At 41.0% G+C, this 14803-nt stretch overlaps 1 protein-coding gene across 1 annotated transcript in view; it reads right to left on the reverse strand.

Annotated features, from left to right (window-relative positions):
• LOC124607366 (sugar transporter SWEET1-like) overlaps window positions 1-11664 on the reverse strand; it is a 189646-nt gene extending 177982 nt beyond the window's left edge. Inside the window, exon 1 of the mRNA XM_047139679.1 lies at window positions 11393-11664. Coding sequence (XP_046995635.1) covers window positions 11393-11469 — 77 coding nt within the window. The 5' untranslated portion in view covers window positions 11470-11664. The remainder of the gene's footprint in view (window positions 1-11392) is intronic.
• Between the last annotated feature and the right edge of the window lie 3139 nt (window positions 11665-14803).

Here is a 14803-nt window from a genome sequence, read left to right on the forward strand (position 1 = left end):
TACTGAAGATCATTGGCTGGTTAGCCTTATCTATATGAAGATGGTATCTCTTCTTTCAGACATGCCTGAAAGAACAGATACCATCTTCATATAGATAAGGCTTACCAGCCAATGATCTTTAGTGCGGATGCACTCACATTGCCCGAACTGTTATGGGAATCGGTAGATTGACTGCCGCGAGTAATGAGTATAGTGGGCAGGCGCACTACAAATGTAGTGTGTGGACAGAAAGTTGGAAAGTGTGAGTCTCACAGGGAGCATGCCAGAGATAAGTCCCTGCAATCGTAATATCGTCTGTGTCCTCGGTGTCTCAGTTGGATGGCGCGTCTGCCATGTAAGCAGGAGGTCCTGGGTTCGAGTACTGGTCGGGGCACACATTTTTCAATTGTTACCGTTGGTATTTATCAATGTCTGTAAGCAGGTCTGGATTTCATTATAATTTCATACCTAGGATAAATGTTAGAGTCAGTGTAAGGGAGAATATATCAGTAACTAGGAAGTCGTACAGAGTATCATAGGTGTACTAAGAGACACAAGCTGTAGCTGGGAAAGCACATGTAGTTAAATACATCAGTAAGATCTAGGAACCTATGCAGCACGATACACTGGACAGGTCTCTAGGGGTGAGAGATACAGTTTAAGGTTTAAGTGATAGTTCCCCAGTTCTTGAGGTCAATACAGTGTGACTCTAGTAACACTACCACAGCTTAGTTTCTTTTTGAAGATGGTTTATGTTAAGCTCTTCTTCCAAAAAATTGCGTGTATATGTTACGATTATGTCTGAATGCATTTAGTAATGCCAAGATTCAAATTATAGAAGGTGTTGCATTTATGAAAGAGCCTTGTGTACAAGTGTAAAGGGGATGGTTTGCTGTAATTAAAGTAAGTGATTAGGACGTATAAGGGTCATTCAAAAAGAAACTACCCGGAGTCTGCAATGTGCAAACAAGAGCACAACTTCTTTTTTAGCTATTGTATGTCTGTATTCTTTGTTCCTTTATTTATATTTAAACTGTCTTCACTGTTCCACCTTCTTGGGCTCAGATATTGAGACGCAGTTATGAATGAGAAGTCTCTGTACACTATGTAGACATCCTGTGACATGGACACTATACACTATTACACTTTAACTCTAATGCTTGCTTTTGTCCACATCATTTTCTCTTTGGTTCACTTTCACAATCCACTCACTGCTCCCTGAAAAGTTTTCTAAGTTGTGTCATGGAGTCTGTAGGTAAAGCCCATAAAAGTCTTACAGTCCACAATATTCCCGCATTCATTTGGCAATAGTGTTAAACCATTTTGGATTCCAGAAGGCATCCCCCAACATTACAAAGCTATGCACCCACTCTTCCTCAATGGCTGTCCTACTTTACTCTAATCCTTAACCTTGTAAGTGCATCACTTACCCTAACCTAGTTGTCACACTTCACAAAATGATCAAAATGTTACCACACTAACTTAAGCATGCTAAGTTTTTACTGTACACATTACACTACACATTTCTCAAAACCAGAAATCTCGCCTATAAGGTTGTTTAAGCTATAAGGGGCATTCAAAAAGAAACGAGCCGGACGCATAATTACAGAAACCAGTACCTGTATGTTAGAAGTACTGACCTTGGCTGTTGAGACACTTGTCCCACTTTGACACAAGGCGGTGAATGGCTGTCTCATAAAATTCCTGGGGCTGCGATGTTAACCAGTTCTGCACGTACAGCTGGACGTCGTCGTCCAAGATGAATCATTTGCCCCTCAGAGCCTTTTAAGTGGACCAAAAACGGCGTAATCACAGGGAGAGAGGTCCGGACTGTGTGGAGGGTGGCCGAGAACCTCCCATTTGAATTTCTGCACGAGTGCCGCGACTGTGTTGGCCGTATGAGGCTTTGCATTGTCGTGGGGCAGAATGACCCGACAGGTGAGATTGCCTGATCATTTTGATTTGATCGCTTGACGAAGGGTGGTCAAGGTTTGCAAGTAACACTGGCCATTCACTGTTGTCCCATGCTGCAGGAAGTGAATCAGAAGGCAGCCGTCTTGGTCAAAGAAGAATGCCAGCATAACCTTCCCTGCACTCATGTGGATGGCCTTGGCATTTTTTGGTGATGGTGACCCTGGATGCTTCCACTGGAGACTTTGTCTTTTCAATTCTAGTTCGAAGTGATGATACCATGACTCATCTCCATCCACAACTCGTGCCAGGAACGCATCCCCTTCCCAAGCACAGCACTGCAGATGAGCAAGACAGTGGGCCATTCGACATGCTTCCTGGTGTGGTTGAAAACTTTAGGGGTCACCATCGGGCACACACTTTGCGCAAATGCAGTTGTTCCTTCATGAAGGTGTGAACAGTTCTGATGCTCAATCTGACCATGGCAGCTATAGCTTTCACTGTCACTCAGTGGTGTTGGGCAATGAGTGCATCCACCAGTCAGACGATGTCATCAGTAATGCAGTGTGGTGCTCCAGACCGTGCATGATTGGCTTAAGACACCCGTCCTTCCCTGAAGCACTTGTGCCATGCCTTGACCCTTGCAAGGGACATCCAATGTTCGCCGTACACTTGTGACATTTGTCAATGAATGTCCGTTCTTCCTACTCCTTCTGGTGTCAGAAAAGAAACAACACCTTTTCGTTCTTTGTTTGATGTCTTCATGTCATTATTTGCAATGCGACTGGCAGCACTGGACAATTGATGCATGTTATTGCTAGCTCTGTATAGTCACATGACGTGTACACATGCCCTTTAGCAACAAGCTGTGAACTTCCATGCTCTGGTCGGAACCACACCTCGTTATGCACGCCACAATATTACCCTCCTGTACTCTTGTACTAGTGCTCTGTAAAATATGAACTGTAAACAGCTTCTTTGTTGCAGTCAGACCTTATACATTCAAGAACATGGTTGGCTGAACTATTCTAGGAAGAGATGAGTGTAGCACTATGGGCACGAGGTGGGACCTCTATGCCAGAAACCGAAAGATTGCCGAAACCTGCAAGTTCAGAAACTAGACCATGCCAGCAGCTCTGCAACTCGGGCTCAGCTGCTGGGGCAATGACCAGTGCCTGAGACATTTCGACGGCACTTGGGGTGCGGGGTGGGGGGTGGGGGGGGGGGGGGAGGGGGGGGACTGTGTGCATGACCTCAGACACAACAACATCTGCCTGGGTGTGTATAAAGCTGTCCTTCTGGCCAGGCTGGATTGTCAATGCAGCCAAACTTCAAATCAGTGTCTGCTGTGTGCTGACCACCTTGAGGCCCCTAACATTCTTCCAGCTGCAGGCTGCCACCAGATGGCGCAAGGATCGAACCAATGCCATCCTAATCACACTTGTCTTGGGCAGGACACAGCTGTCCTGCCAGCAGTGTAATACCAACAAAGTCACTGCATCTGACGCAGCACTACTGAGGTATGCCAACCATGCAAGGCTTTGGCACTACTGAGGCAGCAGGAACTGTTGTCCTTGTGACGTAGGTTCTTGATGCCATGTGCCACAAGATCAACCCCGAGCCATGCCTGTGGAACACAGGGGTCAAAGCTAAGCTGCACTTTCAGACAAGGGCACCCACCTGAACTGTTCTATTTTGTTGGAGTAATAAAGAGTTTACATACACAGTCTCGTCGTGCTGCAGTCACCTTCACCTACAATGGATTCCCATAGCCCTTCCCGTAAACTCCCCAACACTTACGTGGGAGAACCAGTTCCATCCTGACCATTAGAAGAGCAGATTTACCATCCTCCATAGTGGTCATGGCACCACCTACCTATTCCAGTCTGGCACCCAAAATGGGACACGCAACTGTCCGTACTGCTGCACCACTACACATTTATGAGAAACTGTATGCAAAATCAGTTTCGAGTTTACTACTCACTGTTTCAGTGTAGACCAACAACTGCACTCCATAATTTTATGAAGGGGCAAACTTTGCCAAATTGTAATTTTAGAAGATCAAATAGAAAGTAATATTATGTATCTTAAGAGACCCTGACTCATATTTTAATCACTTTCAACTTGCATGCATTTCACAGAGATGTTCCTAGAACACTCCAAACAAACTGAAACACTACACTGTTGACATGGATAGCTTGTTTCCCTCTTGAAATGAGGAGAAAGGCATGTTTTTCAAACAATTTTTTCTGTGTTTGAAGCTCATTTTACATATGAAGTATTCTTCTGATGGTGTCATTCAACTCTCATGGCAAGTGTCCAACAGAAAGTCTGCACCTTACATGTAGCTCAACAACGTCTCTTGCTGGAGTCTTCATGAAGGTCAATTTCATCATTACTTCTGCCTTTGGATAAGCTTGATGCAACACATAAGAATTCACACTACCAGCGACAATCATTAATGTGAAGAAAATGGCCAAAGGCCGTCTTGCTGTTCAGAAACTTTATAAAGTTGTAAACCATTGGTTGAGACAGTCCTTAACACATTTTCTTGTGTTATAAAACATGATGATCTCAAGTTTTCCTGAGTCAGGACCATAGAAGACACTAATATTGCAGCTTTGGACTTTTTTGACACAAATGGAACCAGAATCACTTCAGCAAAACCATAAACAGTTGTCTTAACACCTGGATTCTTATTAGGTAGAAATGGCTGTGGAATCTTCTTTTTGTTTCTTTTAAGAATACTGATGGAAGTTCATTGACTTGTCTCACTAATGAGTACCAGCTGTTACCTGTAATATTTCTCCATGTGTTTTCAAAAGGTTACACCAATTGAAGAACACTATGTGGGAACACAGTGACCATTCTCATGCTTTAATGAAAAGGTGTGATTATTGCTGTCTTTTTCAGAATGAATGTATGCATTATATAAGTAATCTGTATATGTGTCAGTCAAGCACTGAATTTTCATGCTATATTTTGCTGGTTTTTTGGCATATACATTCTAAACCCATGCCTTCCACAGAAAGGTACAACAGTAGGAAAAGGTACAAGAGTAGAAAGGTTTACTATTTTCAATGAAATGCACAAATATTTGTCTACTTTATTCCTTTCCAATTGATTATCTTGATTGTCATATAATAATCCAGATACTAAAAACATGATAATCTTTCTTTACTAACAGCACAATTGAAAACACATTTGTTTGTTCCTTAGGCTGCAAACAAGTTGTAAACTGATTTCTTCCCCAATCTGAAAACATCTGAATACTTTAATAGTCCTATTAATGACTTCAATCCAAAGACATCAACATCTCATAGATATGATAAGCAATCATTAGCTCCAAGTTCCTACATTTTAAGATTTGTCCATAGAATGATTTTATCTTAATATATTGGGTAAAGAACAGACTCCATTCATTCAAAACAGTAGGGTTTTCTCCAAGACTTTTCGCCATCTGTCACAGTCCAGGTAGCTGCAAGACGATTTTATGTTGCCTTTTTCTTACTTTCAGTTTCTTGCTCTGAATTGTGTCACAATTACTAAATATCTCAAAACCAGGGTCATTATCGGGAAAGTTTTCATATGAGAATTCACTGAGCCATTATTGAATATCCCCATCTATCTCGTGTAAAATACACTGAATAGAAAATCCAGCTTTCCCCACCACAGAGAAACAGTACTATTCAACAAAAACACAATGCACAAATATTATGATACGTCTGTGAGATCTCTCAAGGCCCACAAATAAGAAACAAAGGACAGCAACAATGCAAGAGGTCTGATATGTGCAGCTTGCAATCCAACAGAAAGGTACACAGGTGAGTCCTCTTCACTTCACAGGGATGTGCGAAATATCATAAGACAAAAAAATCATAGCTATCTGAGAGATGGTCCATAATAGTTAACGATTAAATCACATTGACAACAAGATCATTAGAGAACATCAGCCACATCTTGTTCGAAGGACTTATCCCTTGCTCTTTATTAAGCCTTTCAAACTAATAGTGCAAACTCCATAAAGGTTTTGCAGATTAAAAGGGTTAATGCTTGAAATGCTGTGGCTGTCTCATCTGAAAGGCTACCATTATGAAGTCTTTAATAGATTTAAGAATTCCAGTTAATTGTTCCCAATCCTTTTTGAGTTTAGAAGATAAACATTTCAAATCCCATCTTTTCTCTGCATAATTGAAAACAGATTCTGAGACATTTGTGCCCTGCTACTAATTGTCTCATTCTTATTACTAAATAAGTAAACATAAGGTATAGTCCACCTAGTTCTCACCATAGTTTGCTAATGGAAAGCCCTTAGCACAATATGAATAATAGGAGCAGTATGGGCAGTGACTCACTGCATAGTTGTGGCATCACAATCAGTTTGGTGGATGCCATGCATTTTTGTGGACAGCTGATCAGTGGTCATTCCCATATAATATGTTATGCAGAACTTATGATAGAGCTGGTATATGATATGACTGCTTTCACATTAATAGGATAAAATGTGCCTTTGACAGAACTGGAGTAGGATGTCATGGTGGATGCACTGAACAGGTCTCACATCTGGGTCTTCCACATGGATATGATCCACTTGCCAATGGATTTGGAGCAGGTGTGGCATAAGGATGAACTGGATATTTCACAGGTCGAGCGGCTAGTGGTATACCACTTTAGAAGGGATGGGACAGACTGTAATTAGGAAGTTCCTCATTTCCAGGGACAATGATAAGTATTCATAGCCACTGTGGGGTTATGGTTGCCACCCTTCCTACTAAAAATTGGAATCCGAAAGAAGTTTTAGTCCTATCCAAATGTCTCAACTTCAGCCCCACACCCAAGTTCAATCTTGTTGGACTCATCAAAGACCCGCTGTCCTCTCATTCCATATGGAACCCCTGCATCAGTCCCAGATAACTTCCACCTATTTATTTTCCAGGAATTCCTTACATCCAACTTGGCCTCCACCCTCCATTCCTTTCCAAGAATAAAAACTCTCCATTGAGGAAAGAACATATGACCACAAATTTGAGACACTTTACGTATCCTCCCGGCAAACTCTGCTACTGTTGTGTTAAACACAGAGATTACCCAACCGCCAGCACATCGACCTTCTACATGCTTCTCAAAATCCATAAATATAACAATCCTAGATGCCCCACTGAAGCTGACTGCTGTGCTCCCACAGAAAGAATATTGGCTTTTGTTACCCAATGACTCCAATCCACCGTCCACAGTTTAGCTTTCCATATCAGAGATATAAACCATTTCCTTCACCTGGGTTGCTACTTAACACTGTTGAGACCACCTCCCTATACACCACCAACATTGCTGCTAACCATGGCCTAGCCACTATCATACTGAACACTACCTGTCCCTATGTCCTACCAACTCCAAACCCACCATTTTACTCCTTATGCAGCTGACAAACCACATTGTTAGGCAAACTACTACCCCTTAGAGGGGAAGATATTTATCAAATCTGCAGCACATTCACAGCACCCACATGGTACCCCCTTATGGAAATCTGTTCGTAGGGCATCCAGATGAAATCTTTCTAACCATGCAAACTCCCCAAGCCCCTATTTGGCTAAGGTTTGTTGACAATGTCTTCATGATGTCAACACAGGGCCAAAGTATCTCCCCTCTTCCACAGCCTCGACACCTTTTCTCCCATATGCTTTACCTGGTCCTCCTCAGCCTAGCGTCCCACCTTCCTGGGATCTAGTCTCCATCTTTCCAATGGTGCCATACAAACTTCTGTCATAATGAGCGCACTAACCATTAACAGTACCTGCATTCTGATAGTTAGCATCACTTCTACACTAAAAGGTTTCTCCCCTACAGTATGGGCATCTATGGGTGGTACATCTGCAGCAGATGAGCAATCCCTTTCCCAGTATGTTAAGATCTTCCTAAGGTCTTCACAGAGAGGTACTGCTGGTCTTCTCCTCCCCTTCCTCCTGCAAACCCAGCCTGAAAACAGATTGTTGGTGCCATATCCTCACAAGCTCTAATTCTCTGACCGCACATGAACCAGCTGCGAAAGAGAGCACATCTTCCCCCCCTCCCCCTCAACCCAATATCACCTCACATTGGAACAACATAACTATATTATAGCTTTTGGCTGTGTGAACCACACTGTCTTCATGCAAAAGGTAAAATACTGCAGGAAACTTGGCAAAGTAAATCCATGATTTGTATGTTATGTGTACACAGTGGGTATCAGTTCCATGTCCATCACATAACAATGAGCAAACTAAAGTTGAAGTAATCAGACACAAGGTACAACTAAGTTTGCTCTTGTCTCATTTGTTGTTTCCAGCACACGTTAATGATCTACAAAATGCACTGTCACACGATGCAAAATTTGTCCTTTTTGCAAACAACAGAAGTATAGTAAATAAAAAAATAATACTACTTCATTTAATGAATGAGCAGCTAATGAAGCATTTTAACATACTGATGTGTTATTTGGGGAAAAATTATTGTTTGTTTGACTAACTAGTCTTATTTAGTTCAGCTATAACTGCAATACATTTAACGATGGTTGTGGGCGATTTAAAAATGAAGAAATTAATTTATCCTGCATATTTACAGTTAGTAACAATTTTATAGAACCATTTTTCAGGTAACATTGACTTACAGAAGAAACATTTTCAAAATGCAAAAGCGTATAATAATATTCATATCTGGTGCTAGCCCAGAATGTCCTATAGCATTGATAGTTTGAGAACTGTGCCACTGTACAAACACTCAATGTCTTGTCAACAAAATCCCTTTTTCTTTACAAAAATAACACAAAGCATGATTGCAATATTACACCAAAGCCATCTTTACAAGTCTTTCAAAGGTTTAAAGCAAGCACAGATAGCAACAAACTACATAAATGGATACATATTCAACAATCTATCACAATGTATTATAGTGTCTAGTGATTAATACAGCAGAATTTAGAATTAAAAATAAAAATTATTTTGTTCCAAGTAGGCCTACTTCAACTGCACTGAAGGATATCTTTCGAAGAATTGTGTGACCTAATTTATTTAGGTATACTCTAGTGAAGCTCATTTTAGCATTTTATATTTCAAAAATTTGCACCATTTTATTCTATTGTGTTTCTCCAGCTTTTTTTTCCATATTAAAAAGCTTTCTCTCTACAGGATTTATGTAATGTAAATATGTAAATGTAATCACTGTTTGCAACTACTTGTTTATGATACTGCACAAGAGGCAAGTTATTTAGAGATTGTGGAGAAACTGCGTGTTTAATCATTACAACCAACCCAACCAATTTCTCCTTGAAACAAGTACACATCTACACTCCAAAACACTACATCAATCAAACTACTCAAGCAAAAAAGCACATTGTACGACAACACACACAACTGAAAACAGCTGATTGTCGCAAGACAATTACGGGACTGAGAAGAAACTCTAGCAGAAAACTACAATAACTTCCACAAAACATTTAGATAGCACCATGATACTATATCACCACATACAGGGGTAATAAAATTGCAGGTGTAATAAAAATGTATGGCACAAAAAGCAGGACACATTCCTCACACGTAGCCGAAGAAATTGTAAACATTGTATGAACATAGGTCTGAAAGTGCATTGTTTCCGTGTTATAACTCATTTTCTCAAATTCATTAACCACGGGAAATACGCACGACCAGAACACACTAGGAAACAGCAAGCAACTTTTTCTCACAGGAGATGTTCAATACGCCGTCTGTGGCCATTGAGACACGCATCAGCCCTTCGCCTTGAATCTCCCTGGAATATTGCCTGTGCTTTTGCAGCCTTCCATAATACAGGCACAGAGACTGAACATCTTGTACAGGGTTCCATACACAAGAGCTTTCAAATGTCCCCACAAAAAAAAAGTCCAGCGGATTTAGGTCCAGAGGAAGTGGAGGCCAGGCAATTGGTCCATCTCCGCTTATCCACCTGTCAACAAATTGTTATTTAGAAGCCGACAGACATTAACAGTAAACTGAGGAGGTGCTCCATCGTGCATGAAGCACATGTTTTGTTGCTCAGCTAAATGCACATCTCTTGACACATCAGGTAGAACATTCCCTATGAGATTACAATAACTTTGTCCGTTGAGCCTGGGTGGAAGAAACAAACCAAACAGTCATCAACAATGATGGCCCAAATACTGACATAAAATCTGCACTGATGACTTGCTTTAACAGTTGCGTGTGGAATGACATAGCCCTTGCATGCAGATTTTGAAACTTTCCTATCTGATCTCATTGAGACGATGCCTCAACTGTGAACAGCACCATTCCACTAAAATTAGGGTTGACACTCGGTTGAATAAACCATTCGCAGAAGAGTACCCATGCAGGAAAATCAGCTGCTGATAGTGCCTGCACACACTGTAACTTAAATGATATAGATATAGCTGGACCTTTTGTAACACTAGCCAGACAGCCATGTGGTCAACATTCAGTGTTGCAGCTACATGTCCTGTACTGACATTAGGGTCGTCATCAACTACATGAAGAACTGCCTCCTCCTGTTGTGGTGTCCTCATCTTTCTAGGCATCCCCCAGTCACAAGTATCAGATTTAAATGCCCCATGCTCCCAAAGTCAACTGTCAATGGCTTCAAACATTTTCCTTCTGGGGCACCTTCAACATGAAAATATCCCCCAAACAGTTGAGTGTGAGAACCACTGCTGTCAGCTAATCCATACATCAAATGGGCATCTGCCTTCTCTGAGTTAGAGAGACATGGAAACAATGTGTTTCCAGACCCATGTTCATTTAACATAATTTCTTCATCTACGTGTGAGGAATGTGTCCTGCAGTTTGTGCCAAACATTTTTGTAACAACCTATATACCTGCAATAGTTAATCCACGAGTCATGTGAAATGACAAGAGGTAACACACAATTATGCTGTGTGAGAACAAGGGCTGAGAAACATTTACAATCTTTGATCAACATTTGGAATTCAAAAGGGTACAAAACCAGAATTTTTTTTTCTTTTGTTTGACGCGATATCCCTGTCTGAAATAAATAATGTATGAAATACACGGGCCTAGAATGCAATAGTGGGTCACACTGAAATCTTGGTTATGGGGACAGATTGATCTGTAATGCAACAAGAAATCTACGTAAGGTTGGAAGATGGCAATTTTACAGTGAGTTGCGCAGCCAACGAGTGTGGGTGCAAAGTAAAGGTTGTGGTAACAGACTGATCTGTACGTTTGGCAGATGTCTATGGCCTCGCGTCATATTCAACGCATTCTGCGTTAAGAGAGACTGTTAGATTTTTGATGTGTTCCAAACAGAGGAAAACCGCGAACTTCTTGAAATGACAATTTGTTTCGAATCTGGAACAAAATATGTAAAGCCCCCTTACACACTACTCACAATTACAAGTGTATGTCGATTAGAAATCCTTTTCACCAACTAATTACAACTCCCTGTAATGTTCATGTGCTTCGTATTACCGAAAATTATGGAAAATAACAGTTCACTTACACTCCAGATAAAAACTGAATAATACCAGACGTCGCCGCTGTTGTGGCAAATAAACTTTTCAAATCAGGAAATAACATCTTACATACAATACACGCCTGTCCGAGAACGCAGCCAGTTATCCCAAAAACACGGGTGGATAAATTTGTTTTGTAGCTCAGGTGCCATCAGTCACACACCAAATTACACTTTTACCACGATTTTCAAATGTGCCACACTGGCATGGGTATCAACTGTATCCATAGATGTTTGTTACTTTGTTTACAAATATTAATCAACCAAAGTTGTTCAATAAGATATTCCAGTGCAGGTGCTATTCTGATGACAATGCAGTACGGCGACCGCAGCCGTTATTAAACACATCAGATGAATTCGAAATTGCGAATAATGACTACCATCAGTTGTACATTAGAATGACGGCACTGAAACCAGGTTGAGATTCATTGTGAGAGTCCTTACAAAATGTAGTCCATCAACAAAGGTGGTGGCTTACAAAACACTCGTTCGACCTGTACTTGAGTGTTGCTCATCGGTGTGGGATCCGTACCAGATCGGGTTGACGGAGGAGATAGAGAAGATCCAAAGAAGAGCGGCGCGTTTCGTCACAGGGTTATTTGGTAAGCGTGATAGCGTCATGGAGATGTTTAGCAAACTCAAGTGGCAGACTCTGCAAGAGAGGCGCTCTGCATCACGGTGTAGCTTGCTGTCCAGGTTTCGAGAGGGTGCGTTTCTGGATGAGGTATCGAATATATTGCTTCCCCCTACTTATAACTCCCGAGGAGATCACGAATGTAAAATTAGAGAGATTAGAGCGCGCACAGAGGCTTTCCGGCAGTCGTTCTTCCCGCGAACCATACGCGACTGGAACAGGAAAGGGAGGTAATGACAGTGGCACGTAAAGTGCCCTCCGCCACACACCGTTGGGTGGCTTGCGGTGTATAAATGTAGATGTAGACTCGAACCCTACTTTCCCACTTATCACGAGCGGTTGCCTTACCATTTGGCTATCCGTGCAAGACTCACGGCCAGCCCCAAACTTCCGTATGTCGTCAGTCATCACAGGCGCCGACTCCATGGGGCCTGAGGGGGCCTGAGCCCCCTCAAAAATTACTTTGGTGGGGGGGGGGAGAGGGAAGGTGGCGGAGTCCCCCCTCCCCAATAATTTAAGAAAAATATTAGTTATATTATTGTTGTAAAATCATAAATTTATGTTACAAGTTTTTATTTTCCTTGTTGACGCTAGTTACCTTTTAATATACATAAAGTAATGAGTAACAACAAATAATTGTTACAGTAGTAAGCAAGTTAATTGAAAACGATTGGTGTGAACCATGATAGTGTTACAGTGCGGCGGGCACACTTAGAATTTTTCCCAGTGTGCGAGCCTTCGGGTAAAGTCTGGCGCCAGCGGGCCAGTGCTGCAGCTGTGGCAACATCGAAAGAACTGGGGCAGTAGCGCCTGGAACCCTCCACCTCACGTCGCCTTGATGCTTCGAAACATTACGATGCTGCAGCTATATAAATCCCAACCTGCTGTTGCAGTCATTCAGTGTGGATAATTTCGTTCAGTGCACGCTGTAGATGTGTTTAGGGTTCCGACTTTAGTGTCTAGTGGACTACTTTATTCGACTATATTTTTTTCATTTACTTTAGTCTTTTAGTGTATGGTGAATTAAGTTTGCAATGTATAAATTTGTTACCAAAAAGGCGCTCTTGGAAGTTGACAGTACTGCAAGTCAGTCTCCAACAATTATTGTGTCGTCAATTGATTTGTCGTCTTCAGGCGAAAACCGTTCACAGCCAAAACTTGAACAATCCGGTAAGGGAAGATCATTTCAGAAGTCTTGGTTGATCAAATGTACATGTCTAGAATACGAAGCATCAACCGAAAAAGTTTCTTGCAAAACCTGCAAAGAGGCGGATGCTAAAAATCTATTACATTTTTCTTCAAAAAAAGAAGATGCATTTACTTCTCTAGGGTTTTCTATCTAGAAAAAGGCTTTGGAAAAATCCCGTTTTCATCAAAATACGTTTATGCATAAAGAAGGTATTCTGAAATTAAATTATATGACTAACAGAAGTTTGGATGTAAACTAAAATTTTTCAGTTGTTGCAACTCTGAAAGAATTACATACCTGAATTTAAAGATTAGTTAGGGCGTTCAGGATAAACGATATTCAAAACGAGATCATTGATGTACTAGGAAAGCCTGTGTTGAGAAAGGTATTGGCTTCAATCAAGAAGACTGAACATTTTTCTATTATGGCTGATTAAATAAGTGATTCTTCAATTCATGAACAAGCATCATTTTGTATTCATACTGTTGATGATTCCTTAATCATCAATGAAGAGCACCAGTTTGCTTTTGTTCTACAATATTATTTTTATTGCTAACTGGTTTTCGGCTTACAAGGCCATCTTCAGACATTTACTGACTCAGTAAATGTCTGAAGATGGCCTTGTAAGCCGAAAACCGGTTAGCAATAAAAATAATATTGTAGAACAAAAGCAAACTGGTGCTTTTCATTTATTATTATAATGTTGTTCTACCAAGAACCGACGGAAGATTCTGTTAATATCAATGAAGACTTTATTGGCTTATATGAGACCACCAACACTGAATCACAACTCTGTTTAGTATTTTAAAAGACGTTTTTGCTCGTCTTGATTTAGCAGTGGATAACTTAAGAGGACAGTGCTATGATGGTGCCTCGAATATGAGAGGTAAGTTTAAAGGACTAAAATGTTAGTTTTGGATGTACAACCAAAAGCACGCTATGTGCACTGCACTGCTCACAATTTGGACTTGGTAGTTGTAGACAGCCTCCGCCATCTTACGTCTATAAGGGACATTATGGCTGTAGCCAAGGACTTAATAAACAACGTAAGGGAATCCAACAAAAGGATGGGACTTTTCAGAAGCATACACTGTGAGAGTGCCAATGACTAAGCTGGTCTATGACCCCATTGCCCGACTCGGTGGACTATGCGAGCTTCTGGTAACTTGAGGATATTGAAAAACCTCGAAGAACTTCTAGACTTTTTTTGAAACATTTTCTACGGAGGACATAACAGAGGCAGGTTACAAACGTGCAGGCTAGCTTGAGTCAATGTTACAATTCAACACTTATTTCTTTTTACGTCTTTATTGCCATGCAATGAACCCAGTAGAGGATTTCAATGAAAAAATTCAATGGTCTCGTCTATGTGTTGCTGATCTGGAAAAAAATATATGAGGGCTTGATTTGTATATTGAATCGAAGGCGTGATAGTTTTGAACACTTCTGGGAATTGTGTTTAAAAGAAAAACCTTCACAAGTTGACAATCCTTCGCTTCCTTGGAATCAAAGTATATCAAAGAAGTATGAAAACAACAAAGCCAGCTCACCTCACACTTTCAAAACCCCAAAGGAA

The sequence above is a fragment of the Schistocerca americana genome, chromosome 3 (assembly GCF_021461395.2).
Source record: "Schistocerca americana isolate TAMUIC-IGC-003095 chromosome 3, iqSchAmer2.1, whole genome shotgun sequence".
Lineage (NCBI taxonomy): Eukaryota > Metazoa > Arthropoda > Insecta > Orthoptera > Acrididae > Schistocerca > Schistocerca americana.